The sequence below is a fragment of the Laetiporus sulphureus genome (assembly GCF_001632365.1).
Source record: "Laetiporus sulphureus 93-53 unplaced genomic scaffold LAESUscaffold_23, whole genome shotgun sequence".
NCBI lineage: Eukaryota > Fungi > Basidiomycota > Agaricomycetes > Polyporales > Laetiporaceae > Laetiporus > Laetiporus sulphureus.
The window spans coordinates 326,515-344,585 of NW_024468532.1; the positions used below are offsets into that span (position 1 = coordinate 326,515).

General features: G+C 51.6%; 7 protein-coding genes across 7 annotated transcripts; 3 read left to right on the forward strand and 4 right to left on the reverse strand.

Annotated features, from left to right (window-relative positions):
- Positions 1–2,259: 2,259 nt before the first annotated feature.
- LAESUDRAFT_726523 (mitochondrial ribosomal protein L17) lies at positions 2,260–3,426 on the reverse strand. Its single transcript, XM_040909047.1, has 4 exons — positions 3,343–3,426; positions 3,208–3,292; positions 2,692–3,156; positions 2,260–2,632 (listed from the first exon to the last, which is right to left on the reverse strand). The coding sequence occupies exons 1-4, from the start codon at positions 3,405–3,407 to the stop codon at positions 2,369–2,371; spliced, it is 879 nt and encodes a 292-aa protein (XP_040763696.1). The 5' UTR covers positions 3,408–3,426; the 3' UTR covers positions 2,260–2,368.
- A 1,559-nt stretch (positions 3,427–4,985) lies between these two features.
- On the reverse strand, positions 4,986–6,303 carry LAESUDRAFT_737267 (uncharacterized protein; the record flags this gene model as incomplete). Its single annotated transcript, XM_040910776.1, has 8 exons — positions 4,986–5,146; positions 5,200–5,300; positions 5,358–5,522; positions 5,574–5,614; positions 5,662–5,904; positions 5,965–6,057; positions 6,112–6,170; positions 6,234–6,303. The coding sequence occupies 8 exons, from the start codon at positions 6,301–6,303 to the stop codon at positions 4,986–4,988; spliced, it is 933 nt and encodes a 310-aa protein (XP_040763697.1).
- A 120-nt stretch (positions 6,304–6,423) lies between these two features.
- Positions 6,424–7,689, reverse strand: LAESUDRAFT_207471 (acyl carrier protein). Its single transcript, XM_040901580.1, has 5 exons — positions 7,089–7,689; positions 6,948–7,028; positions 6,834–6,891; positions 6,747–6,776; positions 6,424–6,696 (listed from the first exon to the last, which is right to left on the reverse strand). Exons 1-5 carry the CDS (start codon positions 7,578–7,580, stop codon positions 6,689–6,691), a joined length of 669 nt encoding a protein of 222 aa, XP_040763698.1. The 5' UTR covers positions 7,581–7,689; the 3' UTR covers positions 6,424–6,688.
- Positions 7,690–8,089: 400 nt separating this feature from the next.
- LAESUDRAFT_726527 (60S ribosomal protein L13a) lies at positions 8,090–9,166 on the forward strand. Its single transcript, XM_040909048.1, has 5 exons — positions 8,090–8,128; positions 8,270–8,435; positions 8,497–8,763; positions 8,819–8,914; positions 8,967–9,166. The coding sequence occupies exons 2-5, from the start codon at positions 8,277–8,279 to the stop codon at positions 9,045–9,047; spliced, it is 603 nt and encodes a 200-aa protein (XP_040763699.1). The 5' UTR covers positions 8,090–8,128; positions 8,270–8,276; the 3' UTR covers positions 9,048–9,166.
- A 221-nt stretch (positions 9,167–9,387) lies between these two features.
- Positions 9,388–10,776, forward strand: LAESUDRAFT_726529 (cytoplasmic protein). The gene is made up of 3 exons (XM_040909049.1): positions 9,388–9,470; positions 9,533–9,756; positions 9,804–10,776. The coding sequence occupies exons 1-3, from the start codon at positions 9,437–9,439 to the stop codon at positions 10,530–10,532; spliced, it is 987 nt and encodes a 328-aa protein (XP_040763700.1). The 5' UTR covers positions 9,388–9,436; the 3' UTR covers positions 10,533–10,776.
- A 642-nt stretch (positions 10,777–11,418) lies between these two features.
- Positions 11,419–12,915, forward strand: LAESUDRAFT_813190 (uncharacterized protein; the record flags this gene model as incomplete). Its single annotated transcript, XM_040914465.1, has 3 exons — positions 11,419–11,915; positions 11,967–12,678; positions 12,733–12,915. 3 exons carry the CDS (start codon positions 11,419–11,421, stop codon positions 12,913–12,915), a joined length of 1,392 nt encoding a protein of 463 aa, XP_040763701.1.
- On the reverse strand, positions 12,627–17,969 carry LAESUDRAFT_701454 (uncharacterized protein). Its single transcript, XM_040906454.1, has 22 exons — positions 17,953–17,969; positions 17,416–17,893; positions 17,326–17,364; positions 16,920–16,956; positions 16,651–16,867; positions 16,501–16,595; positions 16,357–16,448; positions 15,991–16,307; positions 15,856–15,941; positions 15,614–15,800; positions 15,388–15,560; positions 14,959–15,337; positions 14,847–14,908; positions 14,537–14,785; positions 14,252–14,475; positions 14,094–14,191; positions 13,967–14,038; positions 13,776–13,916; positions 13,637–13,723; positions 13,522–13,587; positions 13,381–13,467; positions 12,627–13,324 (listed from the first exon to the last, which is right to left on the reverse strand). The coding sequence occupies exons 2-22, from the start codon at positions 17,708–17,710 to the stop codon at positions 12,998–13,000; spliced, it is 3,330 nt and encodes a 1,109-aa protein (XP_040763702.1). The 5' UTR covers positions 17,711–17,893; positions 17,953–17,969; the 3' UTR covers positions 12,627–12,997.
- Positions 17,970–18,071: the final 102 nt, after the last annotated feature.

The following is an 18,071-nucleotide window of genomic DNA, read 5'->3' on the forward strand; positions in this document are numbered from 1 at the left end:
GACTGTTGTGAGAGAACGTAAGCATTTATTAACGCATGTTTCACAGGGAACCTGACGGAGATCCCCCGAAAATGATGCAGATGGCTCGTCCAGTGCGGTCGCAATAGGCCAACTGGGCTAAGGCTCATGAACTTCTCAGCCTTCAGAAAGACAGTGGTTCCGATATATACTCAGGCTGAGCCTATCGACTCAGGGGTTAAGGAGAAACGTAACGTGGGAAAGCGGGGTATGAGCGTGCCAACGGCAATTCCATGCACCAAACGTTTGGCGCTGGTCAGGTCCGCCGTACTTCCGAGACTATGTACAGATCGACTTGTTCAATTCCTCCGTATATTTGAGCCATGCTCTTGCCAGAATATGAAACAGATCAAGAATTGAGTTTATGGATTGACCCAGTAAGTGAGATACCTACCTAAGGCCTCTCTTAAAGCCTGGAGCCATTGCATGCCTCAGCAGCAGCAAATTGACAATTAGGATATCATACCGTCATGGTAAGAACAATATATAATGTGATGTACTGCTTATTGAGCATCTGGGCTGTCAGCAAAGGAGCCCAGGATACCGTTGCCTCGCCCTATGTTGAAAGTGAACAAGCTTGAGCCTTGCACCACATCTTGGATATCGCTGGTGAAGTTTGGATTGTAGGTACTGCACTGAAATTTGCTTTATTGGCATTCTGTTCCAAATGTTTTCCTTTTCTCATCTATCTACATCGCCCCGTCATGTGTTGCTCGTCAGCTTCATACCAGATTGCCTGCATGTGATGACGGTGAACACTGCAAACAGAACTTGTCATCATTCTGTGACCGTACCCGGAATCCATCCATGTAGGTGAGCCTATGTCGAAACTTTGATAAACGTTCATGAAAACAGAACGCTATGTACGGCCACAGAGACGCTGGCTTTTCGGCGCCGCTCACTTCCCCGGTGACTTCCCTGGCGAATAAGCCAAATATGTTCGCGTGCCGAAGGAGAACGTGAACCTTCTCCCTATTTCCGAAGAAAAATCAGATAAGAAGATATTTTACCTATTGGACGTGCTTTTTACAGATATCACGGACACCGGCGTAGAAGACGGAAATATCGTCGAAATCGGTGTAATCAGGATCTCATGCAGGGGTTCGACAGATAGGACTGATGTGCACCAGGGTCTCGATCGCATTGGTAAATGCGTAACCAAGTGGACAAACCCGAAGCCTGGCGCCTCGAGAATTATCGGCATCGACAGGATTCTACAGTGCCTCGTACTTGCCCGCGAGAAAGTCGGAACCGAGATGATTCGATATTCCCAGCGAAAGGATGTCGTCAAACGGCTGCAATGAATCTGCGTTGAGATCGCCCTGGATTGTGGTCAGCAGTGATTAGATATAGATGGAAGCAGAGCATTTGACTCAGCATGGTTCTGTGCGCAGGAACCTTCTATCAACCGAGAGCTCTCATCCACAAGGTCCGAGAAGGCATTGCACTTGAGTCTTGAGATCGATGTGTCCGAGATCGTGAACGAGATGATCAACTCTGTCAAGTAATGGTGGTCGCTGCGGTATCATTACCGCATCCGCTGCATACACTGCATGTACGCACCATTGAAGGACGTCAGTCTGATTGGCAACGGACAGGTTCCAGTACACAGGTAATGGAAGGAGATCTCACACAACTACATGATCCCCGGCAAGTTCGACCCGACACTGTAAGTTACCTTATGGTTTCTCGTGTGCGTTGGATCTGATGAGCCTGTGACACGCTCCAGCATGATTACACATCGTTTGCCACTGAGACACTTCTCGAAGTTATATGAGGCTTTGACAAGCACGAGGGTGATGTCGAGAAGGTGTTCGTCGTGACGAAGTTCTCGAATGCGCCAAGCAAGAGATGCCCCAGTACAAGCGGGGTGAGTTCGTAAGCGAGCGTGTGAATAAAGAATAGAAGTGCAAGAGATTCCATTTGTTGTACTACCATATACGTATGATTGTTTAGGTGCGGGTTTATTTGTAGCCCCATGAGGATTGAAGCTTGATGTGCGGATCCGGAGCTGTCGTGGAAACGGTGTAGACAATCAGCGCAAATTAAGTGAAGCACTCAATGTTATATATCAATCGAGCAGATGGTTGTTTGATGTCAATCGATACTGCAAGGGTACATCTGACAGTGGGATTCAGACGTTACGGCGGCACATGATGGTAATTGAGTACTTACTGTAGCACCGTAGCAAACACTCCAGTATTCATTGAATCCGACGCCTGATCTCACCTGAAGGTTTTTCGCGGATTGAACGGGATCATATTCATCTTTCATCGCTCTCAATAGGACTGATCTTATATAGAGAACAGAGATAGATAGTAGAGATGCCGAAGCAAACTATGACAGATGCCTATGAAGGGCGGGTCCAGACGTCGGTTCTGTCGACACCGAGCTTTCTGCTTTCAAACCACCTGGGTCGACCAAGGGGCACTTTTGCAAGAGCACCCTGTGATCGACGAAGCGTGCTGCCCCATCCTCCAGGAACTGTCTGACCTGCCTTGAGCCGTAGCCCATCCACTCGAGGATATGAAGGACCGTCTCTCCCTTTCTCCTCCTTCTTCTCTGCCTTCTCCTTCGAGATCTGTTCAGCGAGCGGCTGCGCGAGCAGTGTGTCCTTGAAAGCGACAAGAGGTCCGTTACATCCACAGCAATTAGTCAGAACACGGGACGCACAGCATGATCTTGAGCTATGGCAGCCATATCATTGATCGCGTCTTCACTGCGGAATCGCAGGACCTTCTGCAAATACCACCGCGTTTTCGGACGCAGGTCGCCCCGCGCGTCCGGCCCCAATTCGCGCTCGCGTTCGATAACCTCTTCCACGTTTGGGATGCCAGATCTCGCAACATCCTGCGGCCCGCCATGCTGTACACGCTTGCCGAGCAATTCGAAGGCAACAGCGCGAGCAGTCATCCCGAACCGCAGGTCCCGCGGATTGTCGACTAACTCGAGGATCGCGTGCGGCGCATTGTCGCCTTGCCGGTGACCAAACTTGTGGATACGTGTGTATCCTCCCGGTCGTTCGGCGTACCGCTTCGCGAAGACGTCGAAAAGCCTAAACAAGACTGTGGGCTTCAGGAGGAAGGCGTTTGCACGCCGATAGGCCGGGAGATCGCTCTTCTTGCCCAGCGTTATCATCTAACATATACGGATGAGTAGCATCCACGAGCAGTACGCAGCGCTGGTTACTTTCTCTGCAAGCCTGGCAGCCTCCTTCGCCTTCGGCAGGGTTGTCTTGATCTGCTCGTGCTCGAATAGCGAAGTCACCAGGTTTCTACCTGCTGTTCAGAGACTGCCTGATACATTCAGACAGCATACGCATACCGCAGCATAAGCATCCGATGGGAGGACGTCCTCGAAAGCCCGCGAAATGCCACTCCATGCTTCATGATGGTGGCCTCTCGACTTTAAAGAGATGATATTTAGCGCCCAGCCACCCGGAGGCGCTTGCGTTATTTTCGGCACATCCCGATGACACTCGTGTTGCCGCCGCCTTGTGGCCCGAACGAACTTAGCGTGAACAAAAGTGAACAAGGCTTTGTCGATGTACTTCGCTGATGCGCAAGTGTTGGATATGGAGTGTCAGCCAAAGGACTGCTGGAATCAATCTTGACAATGTGCGTGGGTGGCTTATGGCTCCTCATGCTATCACCATGCATTGACGCAGATACCGAGTCGGGATGCTCAATATAGGCAGTTTTTGGCCTGACACCTAGGCTACATGGCTGTACATTGATTTTGCATCTCATAACATGGAATTCGCCGCCGTCCGTGCCCTAGTGAATTTTCCTTATCTTGGCGAGGGAATTCAGATTTGTCGCATTCATTTTGTGGCCACGTCATGCAAATGGCCGTTGCGATATCTGGGCTACTCAAGAGCCTGATACAGAACACAAAGCACAAAGGTACTCCGTCGGCATCTGATGATTCGTCCACAATGACATTCCTCAATCTAAATGTGTAGATCGGGGATCGAGAGACTTATCTACATTCCAGGGCTATTCTTCAACGTTGCTCTGGCGTATGTCTGTTCAGCGACACCGGACTGAAACCTTGCTTGCGAGCATGGACATGCGGGTGAGGGCGTAGGTTTTGCGGCTTTGAGCGGTTGTCGCTTGTACGGTAAGACTTGAAGAGCTTTCCGGCAGATGCGCCTTGATATGGATCTACTCACAATTAAACTGAAGTGATCGGACAAAGAGCCCTTCTGGTGCGATCTGCCAAATTCGGTGGCACGTCTCAGAGAGACTATCGTCATCGACTTGACAATAAATTGCACGAGTTCAATGCGCTCTTGGTCAGCCATTGCATCATATTCATGATTACTAGGACAACACGGCAGTTGCTCCTCTGGACAAATGCTATGGCGGTCTTTGATCTAGCTTACTAGTACGTTCTCAACGAGTTGACAATGCTCGGCAGCGACGCAACAGACTGATGCGTGAAACGCGTCCGCAAGCATGCCGGGTCTCGCGGTGCTCAGCTATTCCCATGATATGCCGTCCCTGCTGAACGAGATTGGACGGTCGTGAGTTGCTTGAGACTGACAACCCGCAAAAGGGTCCTGAGTATCCAATGGATGTGGCGTACCTATCGCATGGTGTCAGCGGTCCTCATGACCGTCGGCTACAATCATGCATCAAGCTCGACTCAGCGTCATAACTTGAACGGCTTGGGATCCGCTATTCAGTCGGTCATTGCCAGAAATGCGACCTATCCCATCTGAAGAGCAAGTCGCCGAACGCGAGAGACAATGTGATCTCCCGCGAATCAGCGGAGTAGCTCGATGCCGATCTATCGGTGTTCTGGGCTGCAGGACTTTTGGCCCATGAGGAACGAAGTAGGCAAGAATGCTGATGTACCGATTGCAGGCCTGAAACGTGATGGTACATTGTCACATCCACTATCGCATCCACGCTATAGTTTCTCCCACCAGAGCCCGTCCCCCTCTAAACACAAGCAGCGACTCACGCAGAGAATCTGTGGCGCCACGTTCCACCAGTGAATTGACCTGACAGGTCGACCGCAAACAAATTTCCAGAGTCCGGGTAAAGTTCCTGCCGACTTGCATCGCCCCCGCATGCCCCACAATGCGCGGTGGTGACATAGAGTCGGTCCGCGTCCGGGCCTGGGAGATTTACCCATCAGATTCAACGTTAAGCTCGAGCTAAGGACTCTTGCCTCCGAAACAACACGCAGTAATGTTGAGGGCGGTGGGGAAGTAGACCTCTAGATCCACCGCTCCGCCGGGAGTGTATCTGATGATTCTAGAGCCTCCCCATCTATGCCAAAGATGAACATCAATGCGTATAAAGCCGCGATTATCGTACTAATCTGACCTCGCAGACCATATGCCTCCTGCGTTATCGATGCAGAGGCCATCGGGGAATGTTCCTCGTGGCATGCCGTGAGAGATCGAGTCGACAAATACACGTCGTCCGGATAGTTTCCCGTCTTCATAGTCATATGCGTAGATCTTGTTCACCAACGAATCAGTGAAATACCTGCGAGCTCCGGTGAGTGGATTCGCAGCAGGAAGATGTAGACATGCTTACATGATTTTCTCATCGGCACTCCATCCCATGCCGTTGGAATCCTGACAAAGGTCAGCGAAGAGTCGTGGCGGGAGCATAAGCGACTAACCGTAAATGGGCCGGGTTCGATGATTTTGCAGGTGTTGTCAGCTGGGTCATACATATACAATTGTCCTGGAATGCCCCGCTCTTTGGAACAAAGCGTGCCCGCAAGAAATCGGCCTTTGCTATCGCACGCCCCATCGTTGAACCTTGTGAATGGCTGATATTCCGGTGGGATGGGCATGGCGAGATGTCGGAGGCCCGAATTTGCTTCAATGACAGCGAAGCCTTGCGCAGATGTACAAGCCAGCTACATATTTTCGTAGCTGATCCATGATTAGTGTTCACAGATATTGATTGCTCGGCTTACTCCCTGTCCATTTCGACGTAAAGCAAGGCAAGTAATCGGCATGTCGAATTTTTCGACATTGTAGTCCAAAGTAATGGTGTTAAGATGATAAACCTGAAGGCTGCGGGTCAATGTTGAGGATTTGATCTCATACTTAACCAGAGCTACCTTGTGCTGTTCGATGTCTACGAAGTGTAGCATGGCCGTCCCCGGCTCATAGATGGGCCCTGCAGTGCACACTCAAAATGAATGCATAGAGCGACAGGAATATATAGAACTAATGCCACTACCTTCACCGAGACTGCAATGAGTCTGCAAAAGTGGACGCTCGACTGTGATAGTCCGTGGAGCAGAAGACATGTTGAACCTAGGTGACGGATTCTGAACGCACCAACAACTACGTTCCTTTAAATATGATACTCGGATGGTTCTCCGCGTGCCTTAGAGCATATCTACCGATTAAGGGTGACTGGGTAAGCGTTCACCCTCCGATCTCCTTGCACGCATGCTACGCATCCACATTATCTTGAGATCATTCATGGGCCCATCCGGAGTTGACTATATTACAGAATGGACAATTTAACTGCTTCCAGTGCAGGGGTGCCGATGAACTTGACATGTCACGTCATATCGATCGACTTCGGAACGGGGACCAGCGTGGCAAAGCCAAAAAGGGATGGAATAATGAAGATGCGGGGTTGGAATGAGGTAAATACACCACTATACAGTGTCATGTGCAACCATCCTAGTGAGCTGGAGAGCGAAATTAATGACGTGATCAAACAAGAGGCGAACAGTCGTACCAGCAGGCGTCTTCGCGATGTACTCAATTGCTAGAGATAGACGAAGGCGTCGGAATCATGTGGACAAGGACAAGCGATTCTGCACACCTTGCTTCACACTTTTGATCTCGTCTGCTTCCTCGTCCGGAATCTCGATGGCAAACTCCTGATAAAACGCGGTCAGGTGAAAGAAAACCACGCCAGAAGATTCGTGCTTGCTACCTCTTCTACTGCCATGACCACTTCGACTGCATCCAGACTGTCCAATCCCAGGTCCTCAGAGAATCTCGAGGTCTCAGTGAGCTGATCGATAATGACGGCGATCAGTGCCGTTCAGTCACATACTGCACGGATAAGCAGTACCTTTGTAGGGTCCACCTTCTCGAAACCCTTCAGAACGTCCAAGACGCGCGCCGAGATCTCCTCTTTTGCAAGACCAGCCGACGCAGAGTAGGCGGCATACTGAGGAATGCGACTACGCGACTGAGGAAGAACAGCCGCGGCCCGAGGCAATAGCGCTGCTCGGGGGGTCAAAGAGATCCGAGGACGAGAAATGGCGCGCGCGGCGACACGGAGAAGAGACATTGTCTGAATGGATATCTGAGAGGACGCGTTCCACTTGCCGGTGTGCCCGGTCGCTGCAGCCTGTGATGTCGCTCGGTAACGTCCGGCGGCTGAGTCACGTGACTGTGAACTCCAGTTTTCGCGACCAATGCAGTTGAATGCGTTTGAAAGCGAATACACTCGAATGTGTCGAGCACCGCCCCATATGACCGGCATTGCACCATGCACCAGAAGCCTCGATAGCCAACTACGCCACAAAAAGACATCATTACGATTACAAAATGGCGACATCACCTAACTTCACTAGTCGACTATCACTAATCATGACCAGCTGAACTTATGTATCCATCCAGCGCAGTCTACGAATCATGATTTTATCGGTTGGAATCACGCCCACTGACACTTTTCGCGTTGTACGGTGCTACTGACGACTTAGCGATGCCGTGTCCTTGAGCATTGGACTAATTGCGACTTCAGACGGGGGCTTACGTGATGCAACAATCAGCTTACGACCTCGGATGAACCGACGGACTTGATACATATGAGATTGTGACTGTGAGCCGACCGATGATGGTCAGAAATCAGACAAATGCAAAGGAAATGTGTGGCAGCCAAGCTTTGAAACCAGCGTGTATCAATTGGAGGTTACCGTGTACATACACAGTATCAAGCAGATTGAGCTGAGCCGGAAAACGTGGAGAAATATTACCGCGGGAGCGCCAGTGCGGGGGAGGCTGAGGCTGCGGCAACCGCCGAGCAGAACTGTGCAGCACCAGTCACGGAGGCTGTCACCCTTTCAATTCTCAGCCACCATTGCTAACGACTGCAAGATCGTCAAGGTGAGACTTAGCGTATCGGCGGTGAACGCTCGCTGAGGCCAAACTGCCCACTCTGACCCTGTCCAAACCCACCTAGGTTCGTTCTTGTGACCTTGCCGAATTTACCATACCTTACCCCGTCCATCGCATCTCCTTCAACAGACTCGCCATGGCCACCTTCTCCTCCTCGCCCATTGTTATTGATGGCAAGGGCCATCTTCTGGGTCGTCTCGCTTCAATCGTCGCGAAGCAAATCCTGAACGGCCAGAAGATTGTGGTTGTGCGGTGTGAGGAGATAAATATCTCGGGCAGCTTCTTCCGTAACAAGGTCTTTACCAGATTTACGCGTTTCTGTGCGTCCAGCTCATTGTACGGTGTAATCCCTACAGCTGCGGTACCATAATTTCTTGCACAAGCGCCACATTGTGAACCCGAAGAAGTCTGGCCCTTTCCATCACCGTGCCCCCTCCAAGATTCTCTACCGGGCCATCCGTGGTATGGTTCCGCATAAGACCGCCCGCGGCACGGCAGCCCTTGAACGCCTCAAGTTGTTCGAGGGTGTTCCTCCTCCTTACGATCGCAAGAAGCGAATGGTGGTTCCTGAGGCTCTGAGAGTCTTGCGGTTGAAGCCTGGTCGCAAGTACTGCACAGTCAAGGTGCGTTCTTATTGACAATTCGACTAGATGAAAACATAACATCGTCGGGATGCAGCGTCTGTCTCATGAGGTTGGTTGGGGCTACAAGGATGTGGTGGACCGTCTGGAGGAGAAGAGGAAGGTTAAGGCCCAGGCCTTCCATGAACGCAAGGTATGATACGATACTGCTCTTATCACGCTTCAAGTCTCACGCAAATTGGCAGCTGGCAACTATCAAGCTGCGTCAAAAAGCCATTGCCGACACAGCATCGTCCTTCGAGAACCTTACACAGCTCGGCTACTAGATGGTCTAATTGCATGGCTTGTTGCATGCTCTATTCGCGATCCACTGTGACCAGATGCCACGAGGTATTTCATGTAAACCACGTACTCTTTATGCCTGTTCCGTGGATGTGTTACCAGGGGGCGTTGTCTGAATATGATACTTTCCTCGCCGAGATGGACGGCAGGAATTCCTCTCGGGTTGTATATTTCGTGTGTGACATACCATGTGAGCACATGATTTCCCGCCGCGCGAGGGCGTTTAGACTCCCGGCCAGTCCGAGTTATCGGCAAGATCTGCGATTCCAGCTCCGCCACCCCCACGCTGTTCACCATCCGGGCCTCGGCTCGCTCTCTTTGCACGCTCACCGACGCCGCTATCCCTCCATCCTCCTCACCTCCTTTTCTCGCCATGCCGTCCGACTCTCCTGTTCATCGCGAGGCAGGTTCGTTGATGGTTTCATAGCATCATTTATGAGCGATTGACAAAATGTTGTTCTCGCCTCAGCTTCTTCTCCGCACTCTCGTTCTCCTTCACCTGCGGGCAACGATACCTTGACTCTCAGGGCGCTCGTCAGTTCTAAAGATGCGGGTGTGATCATTGGGAAAGGTGGCAAGAACGTTGCGGATCTTAGGGACCAAACTGGCGTCAAAGCTGGCGTCAGCAAGGTCGTCCCTGGTGTGTTTGAACGGGTGTTGACTGTGGGTGGTTCTGTGGAGGGTGTAGCAAAGGTCAGTGCTCCGCAACTGTTCAGAACTACTTTTTGATGTTCTTGTAGGCGTATGCTCTCATAGTTTCCCAGCTTGTTGCCGCGAATCCCTCCTCTCCTGTCTCGAATTCTTCACAGCCGCACACTGCCATCCGCCTTCTAATCTCGCACAATCTGATGGGCAGCGTGATCGGACGTAATGGCCTGAAGATCAAGGCGATACAAGATGCATCAGGAGCGCGAATGATTGCTTCAAAGGAAATGCTTCCTCAATCCACAGAGCGCATAGTCGAAGTGCAAGGTTCACCAGACGCAATTGGACGCGCTATCGAAGAGATTGGCCGATGTCTTCTGGAGGATTGGGAGCGAGGTATGGGAACTGTGCTCTTCCATCCTGGCCCTGGCACGGGGGATGAACGGTCTGGGCGACGGTCGTCTAACGCTGGTGGTCGGCGATATAACGGCGATGCGAATGGGCGCGGGCGGACGTCGCCCTCCCCTACTTCCCCAACTCAGCCGACAAACCTACGCACACAGAACATCTCTATTCCGTCTGATATGGTTGGATGCATTATCGGACGGAATGGAACGAAAATCACCGAGATCCGGCGTCTCTCCGGTTCCAAAATATCAATTGCGAAGGAGCCCCATGACGAGACTGGCGAGAGGATGTTTACGATTGTGGGCACCCCTGAAGCCAACGAGAAGGCGCTTTTCCTCTTGTATAACCAATTGGAGAGCGAGAAAGAGAGGCGAGTGGGCAGGGACCAGCAACAGCAAGAGGAACTGCAGGATTGATGAAGGCTTGGAGCAACGCACGTACCATCTGCGCTCTTATGCTCTAAACGCTCTGCAACGCTATGAGGTCAATCTACGGCTTCATGAACGTCAAGTCGAGGCGCCTCCCGCCGTGCTCGCACGTCCATCAAATCCTCTACTCACCCATCCTCATGCAGCTTCTCAACTCTGCGAGCACTCGCCATTCTTCAAACCTCCTGTCATCCGTAAAAATCAAAGCTTTCCTCATCCTCTTGACCCCCCCTCCTCTTCCGACCATCCTCCTCTCGTGGCCTATTTCGGGCTGTATGAACGTCCGGCCTGGTGTTGGCAATCTCAGTTTCTCAGTGACGCGTTCTGGCTGATTGTGTCATGCTGTCTGGCTTTCGTGCTCTATTGTAGTGCTTACTTGCATCAGTGCGGGCTACAGACATTTAAAAGTAAGCGTAGCGTAATATATAGCTCACAAGGTGTACTGCAAGAAAATATCGATATTGTATTCTCTCTGATTGCACGTGAGTGTCGCGACCAGCCTCCATCCCAGAGGGCCTTGGCGCCCTCGCATCCTCTGCGTTCTCCAAGAAAGGCCCCTCCATGCCGTCTCCTTTCTGTGATTCTCCTCACCTTCACGTACGGGCTGTCCGTGACCGTCTGCCGTAATAATTCATCCGCCTAGTCCACTATCCGTCCTCCGCATTGCGCCCAAAACCTACGCCCATTACAATACAGCGCGCTGGATATAAATGGTAATATTGTGTACAAATCTGACTGCACGTGACAGAACGCGTAGACGCGATCTGGGAAATTTCACGCGATGGCTCTCAGAGCGCTCTGACTGAGCTTCGTCCGCTATTGAGCTCACGTTGTGGTCTTTCTCATTTGGCACCACAAACTTTGCTCCTTTCCGATGAGCATGCAAGGAGGATGGCCTGACCAAAATGCTCCGGGACCTTCTCAATACCGGTTTGCTAATCCTGGTATGATTGCAGCCCGTGCAGCGACTGCTGCTCTCTCGAATCCATATGGACAGCCCTTTGCGCATTTTGGATACCAGCAAGTACCCCATTGTGCTCAATACCGTCCATATGGAAGCCCATCCGTCCCTTGCGCGAATTCTGACGGCTATACACTATCATCTACGTACGTTCCTGGCTCATACAATGGTGCAGGCAATACCACGTCCGACCTTCCGCAACGGAGCAATCAACGGCATGCCCATCACGGTCCGGTACCCACCCACTGGTATCAGCCTGGAAACACAAGGTGCACGCATGTTGGATGCAAGTTTGTGGGCTCGAAGAAGGCTGTTGAGATCCATATGATGGATCGTCATCTGATCTTTCCGCCTGGGTGGGAGAATAGGAAGCGGAAATCTGACTGGGATGCAGACCCTAGTCTCAAGGGGTGAGCATTCGAGTGATTATGCGGCTATATGCAGAGCTGATGTGTTGACAGGAAGCCGATTCCCATCCAAGGTACTACCATCAAGCTGAACACGCCTGAGGCTATTGCGGAGTGGATCGCTGAGCGCAAGAAGAGATTCCCCACTTCGTCTCGGGTGGAAGAGAAGGCGAAGAAGATGGAGGAGGCCATCGCTCGTGGCCAGTTACCTCCTATTGATTCTCGGTTTCCTAACAGAAAACGGCGACGTCTGAACGATTCATATGAGCAGACGAGAGGCCGTGGTCGTGGGCGCGGGCGCGGTCAGGGGAGGGGAAGAGTCACTGAGCAGGAACTGTGGACTAGAGACGATGGTGAGACTGCGACACGGAGGACACACGAGCCCATTCCCTTGCCCGCGCGCCCGTCATTCTCTGTCGGATCATCTCCATCTTCTACTGCAAAACCGTCTGGAAAAGTATCCTCTCTTCCCAATGTAGCGGCAGATTATGCCTCCGAAAGTTCTGATGCAGACACGGATTCGGACTCTGCGCCGGAGATTGTCTCGTCAAAAGCGCCTTTAGCTTCGCTCGAAAGCGAGCCAGCTCAAGCCGACGAAGTTTCTTCTACAGCGGGCGGTCCTCAAAAATCTGCCAGTGCCAACGTCGCTCGAGGTGCGGACGCATCGACAACGCAGCAGGTCAAACCAATCAAGAAGCCATACGTTAAGCATCCCCGGAAGCCACTTAACAATCCCTTCGCCTCACGTCCATCTCTTCTACGCAATGTAAGTACATACTACTTCTACCCCCCATGCAGATATTTAAACGCGCGTTATCAGCTACTCACTCCTGAGATACGCATGACGGTGTCCAATCTCTCGCAAGCTATCCGATTTCTTGTTGATAATGACTTCCTGGAGGATGTTGAGCTCAGGGCGGGACAGGCGTCCGAGAAAATGATTGAGGTCATAGGCTCTTCCACTGCAGCGGACGCGGATAATTCGGCTGTAGCATCTTCCTAGGAGACGCTGATCCCATTGATATGTCCGTCGGGACGACAAAGAGTAGTAGATATATGCATTGCTCAGCCATTACAGTGTGTCATCATCGGCTGTCCTCGCTATCACTCTCACTGTCAATAGCGCTCTCGCTGCCGCTTTCCGCTTTGTTATCTTCTTCGGGATCAGCTTGAAGTGTCCGCTGCTTTACTTCAAAGCCAAGCTTGGTTAACTCTTCCCCGATATCCGCGGCCTTCGAGGGTGCAGTGACAACTACTGCGACAGAGGACGAAGAGTGAAAAAGCGGCAGGAAATGGACGCGTAAAACCGACAGGACGTCGTCCTTTGTAACTGCCTGGAACTTCTCCAGGAGATTGACATTGTGGTTTTGATGGACGCCCTTGAAGGCTTGGTTTAGAAAGGAGGACAATGCCTGGAGGATCTTTTCTCAGCATTCTGCTCATATATATATACGTTATGAGCACTTACCGCGCGACCCGGTGTCGACACGCTCTTCGTGACACCGAAGACGATGCTGCTTTTCGCTGCGTCAATCGTGGTGTCTTCCAGTGGTATCTACAAGGGAGCGTTGAGATGGCATCCGATCAAGCGGATTAGATATGCACTTACTGATCCATCCACGAGGCCTTGGATCACCGTTCTAGCCTGCTCCAACGCCTTCATACTATTTGAGCTCTGTTCAAGTTTAGAGCCATACTTCTTCAACTCTTGGAACTACACGCACCCTGTAAAGTCCAAATCCCAGAAGACCAGCTTCGAGGTCCACAGATACATGTGCACCGTAGGCCAATCCCGACCCACGAATGTACCTCTTGAGATAATATTGAGTGCCAGCCCTAGAGTTTGAAGAGTTTCCGACATACCCATAGGAAGCTCTCTGTAGCGTTGAGAACCTCGCTAGCTACGCGAAGAGCTGGATAATCGGGATGGGCAAAACCTTGGATACCCTTTGTGGTATGTGCGACATAGGAGCTCTCGATTGTCGGAAGGCTGACCACGACCGCCTGACCACGATTTCAGCATGCAAAACATGTATTCGTTCTTTATAACGTACCTTCTTGACGGGGTTCTTACCCAGAGAGCTGAGAGTGTCGATAGCTAATGTGACAGGCGCCAGCTCAGTTGCCTACAAGGTATGTGAGATGCTGGTCACACAAGACATCGTTGAGGTTTGTACGTACTGGTAGTTGCTCGAAGTACTTTCTCCAGGGACTTCGAGGCAGCTTGATGCCCAACATATTCCCAGCAACAGAGAGCCGAACGCCAGTGGGATCTGTGACTGGAATAGAGAGTGGGCAATGAGATGGCCAAGACGCGCAGTAAGGACATCACCGCTTACTGTGCCGCCTGATCTCTTCGAAATCCTTAATGACTTCCTCTGGCGAATCCTGAAGCTGCTGCGCAAGCCTTGGGATGAACTCGATCTGTGGCAGGATGCTGCCAGACCGCGAAGTGGAATCTTCGCTGTACAGCATCTCAGAGGAGACGGATGCTAGCACGTTGTCTCCATCGCGCTTCAACTCTGGCAGTGCTTGTTGGATCTTGGCAATGGTTATTTGCAAGCTGTGATGAAATTGCCAGTTATATAAGAGACAGTGCGATTGATTTTGAAGTATTCACTGACCGATCCTTGTCGAATTCGCTACCATAGAGGAGATCTCTTAGCCATGCGATGGCAGACTCGTACATAGCAGACTCGACCTTGATGCTGACACGCATCATCTCGTTGAAGGCAGCGCCAACTCCAAGTCCAACATCATATGACACGGTATCGTCGTCGAGCTTGTTCACGACCTGCTCGTGCGTCAGCTCCTCTCCAGAACTTCTCTTCACGGGCAGTGAGAAGAAAGAGGAGAGGTAGGTAGAGATGTAGCTACGATAGAAGTGACAGAATTAGCAAGGTGCAAAGAACGTCAGACGGTGAATGGACGCACGGGCGCAGTCTGTTGGGCAACCTGGCGAGGGAGAAGTAGGCGTTGATGGTGATGAAGTCAGACTATCGTTTCCGTTCAGTTTCCCTCTCCCAGTTTTGGCGCATATACGCACGTGGACATGGTCATACTGGACGAAGAAGGGCAACAGATCCCCGTCTTTTGCAACGTGCTTCGCAAGCTCAGCGTTATTAGTCTGTTCCACTGTCCGATGACGCCCCTTGCCCTCGCCGATCTCCTGCAAACTCTGCACAGGTATCCATGAGATACTCTTCACATCAGGCACGGGGAACGAGGTCAAGATATGTTTAGGGATTTCCCGGTCATGTTCCAACTTGGCTGCCTCGAGCTCCCGTTCAGCCTTAGCGAGTCCTTCCGGTCCCAATCGCGCCTTCTGGTCAGCGATGCGCTTCTTCTCGTCTGCCTCGAGCTTGTCGGCCATTGCACCGGAGGGTTTGCCTTGCACAACAATAGAGGGCGGATCCACGTAGTACCTGGAAGTACCTGTTAGGAAAGGCGGGGACAAGAAGATAGGATAATGTACTTTCTGAGAAGATCAGTCCAATTCTTGCTCGACCACTTCCGGAGTTGAGCATATTGGTTGATCTCATCCATAGAAGGATCGAGCTCCGAACCATCCTCGGCACCGTACAGAAAGTCGGTGATGATGGTGCCAGAGAAGGTATCGCCTTTGGATGTCTCGATCTTGCTGCGAAGCTGACGGAAACCGTTTAGAAACTCGCATACAGATATTTGCGGGTTCATGATACCTGGCGCTCATCGCGATTGATGACCATAGCCATGCGTTTCATGTCGACGCCCTCGTCGGCAATTCGCCGAAAGCTGTCCTTGAGCTTCTGGTCGAAAGTGTCGAGATGCTCGGTAGGCACAGAGCCGACGTAAACGGGAAGGTCAACATACGTCGCGCGAGTATCTTCGCCGAAATAAATGTACGTGCTAATTTGTCAATTTTTCAGCATGCGTGCAAATACTTCACGAGCCGTAAGCATACCAGAGTGGCGACTCGACCTCAATAAACTCCTTGTTCAGCGGTGCCACTGCGGAGGATGTAAGGTACGTCCCAAGAATGTCAAGTGCCTAAAAAACAATTGTAGCGAAGAACGCTAGATAGGATAAACTCGCCCACCTTCCTCTCCAGGAATGCATTGGGCGGAGGTCCCATGAAACCAATTACCAGCTCGCCAACACTTTCGTCCTTCTCCGGGAACTCGACCGTTTCCTTGAGAGTCGTTTGAATAGGTCCTCGCAGAGCACTCGGCGTCTCAGCGAATGGACGTTTCCATCCCAGAGGCCGGGGACCGTGGTTCTGGCCATGGTCGACCAGGACCGGTTCAATCTGTTTCTCAATAACACTGAGGAGAGAGGTGGTGCCAGAAGCCAGCTTGCCGGTGACGATAAGCGCTAAATTGTGCGGTACATAATATTTGTGATGGTACTCGCGGACTGCATCGGAAGTTAGTTATAGGGAGAACGCAGCACGACGTGGACATACTCTTCTCAACCGTGAGCTGCCTGAGAGCTGCCATGAGACCGCCCGTTTCGCTGCGATAAGCGCTCCCTGGCGGGTTCATTAGGCGCTGCATGCTATGTCGGCGCTCAATTTCCGCTTGTCAACTGATCATGCTCCGCCGCTTACCGGAGTGCCATCAGGTCCTGCGATGTATTCTCCCTGCCTTGCATCTCGCTGTAGACTACACCGGAATCGTGGCCTTTGCTGTCAATGTGGTGAACCTATGAGAGCCGTTTAGAGTTGATCTTACTGTCGAAGAGGTAAAACGGGGTGTACCTCTGTTATGAATCCTGCCTTTGTGAGCGTTGGGTACAGGATATGGTCGACATATACCGGTAGCAGCTGTAGGAACCCTTGCTCTCCAGCCGTCGATACAGTGTACGCTGTATGATCCGTATCCGTCCATGCGTTCGTGCCATTGGAAAAACCACGATTTGCGAGATGGTCTATGATGCCCTTATAAGGATATCGCTCCGAACCCATGAATACGAGGCTATTATCTGGCGTGAATCAATTTACACGACGTAGACATGGGTCACACTCACTGTTCCAGAGTATGAGGACAGCCGCTGTCATCGAAAACTAGTAGAAATGAGACATCCGGCCCGTTAATGGGCAGAAGGGACAAATCCTGGCGAGCGGCATCGCAGACATCCCGATGTATGCAGAAAACCAAACGGGATATATAAGCCTTGTAATGCGACCACACATGAGCCTGGTGTGAATACAGATGCGCAAAGATGCAAGGAATGTCGTGCATAAAATATACGCGCCCGAAGCGTATGGCTATCAATACGCATATCGGCAGGCTTACGCGTATGGATGGACGTGCACTTCACCAGGCGCATATGCGTAACCAGACCAAATAGCAGCAAGGGATACGCATCTCGGTCTTAAATTTGGGCAGCTGCGCCAGAACCCGTCCCTTCATGAGCTCAACCAAGTACATACTTTCAGTGGCGATCACGAAGTATCCGTTCACAATGGGAGCTATTCGCAAATTGATTTAGAGGGCGACTGATAGAGAAGCCCGCCACACACCTTCATAATCGAGATGGACAACAGACAAGCCGGTCACTCTGCTCTTCCACTTAGATACGAGAACGTCGGCAAAGTCCAGCTTGAGACGCTTCACCAGGTCGAAATTCCCGAAGCTCTCGCTTGGGCCACCGTTAGACAACGTCTTATCCCTTTCACTCATGACGTTCTGCGTGTGCAGATTATGGTTTCGGATATAGGAGCGAGACGTCAGGCGAGAGTTGGTATATAACACTGTAGAGACGCCACGATTCGGAGTAGCAGGCGGTATGCGAGACAGCCTGAGCAGACGGTGCATCCAGCGAGCAAGCTCTTAGAGGTACTGGCCGCTATCCCAGTGAGTCTTCGGGCGGGCAGGAAGATGTGCGGTGTAGGAAAGATATCTGGACGATGGCCTGAGCGAGCCCGGTGAGCAATGCACCGCTCCTCTGCTGCAGTTAACAAAACTGGTGTCACGTGGACGATCTGATCAAGGGGATAACTGATGTAGCAAGGTCGATCAGGTTCTAGTGAAGGCCATAGGCTGAGGCTGCAGCGCACCCTGTTGTGGGCCAGAACTTCAGCTGCTTCGTCAGTAATGTAACGCATCCGTTGCCTTTTTGTGAGAGGCTGAGCTGCGCGCTCCGCTGACCATGCAGCAACCGGAGTTTCGTGAGACA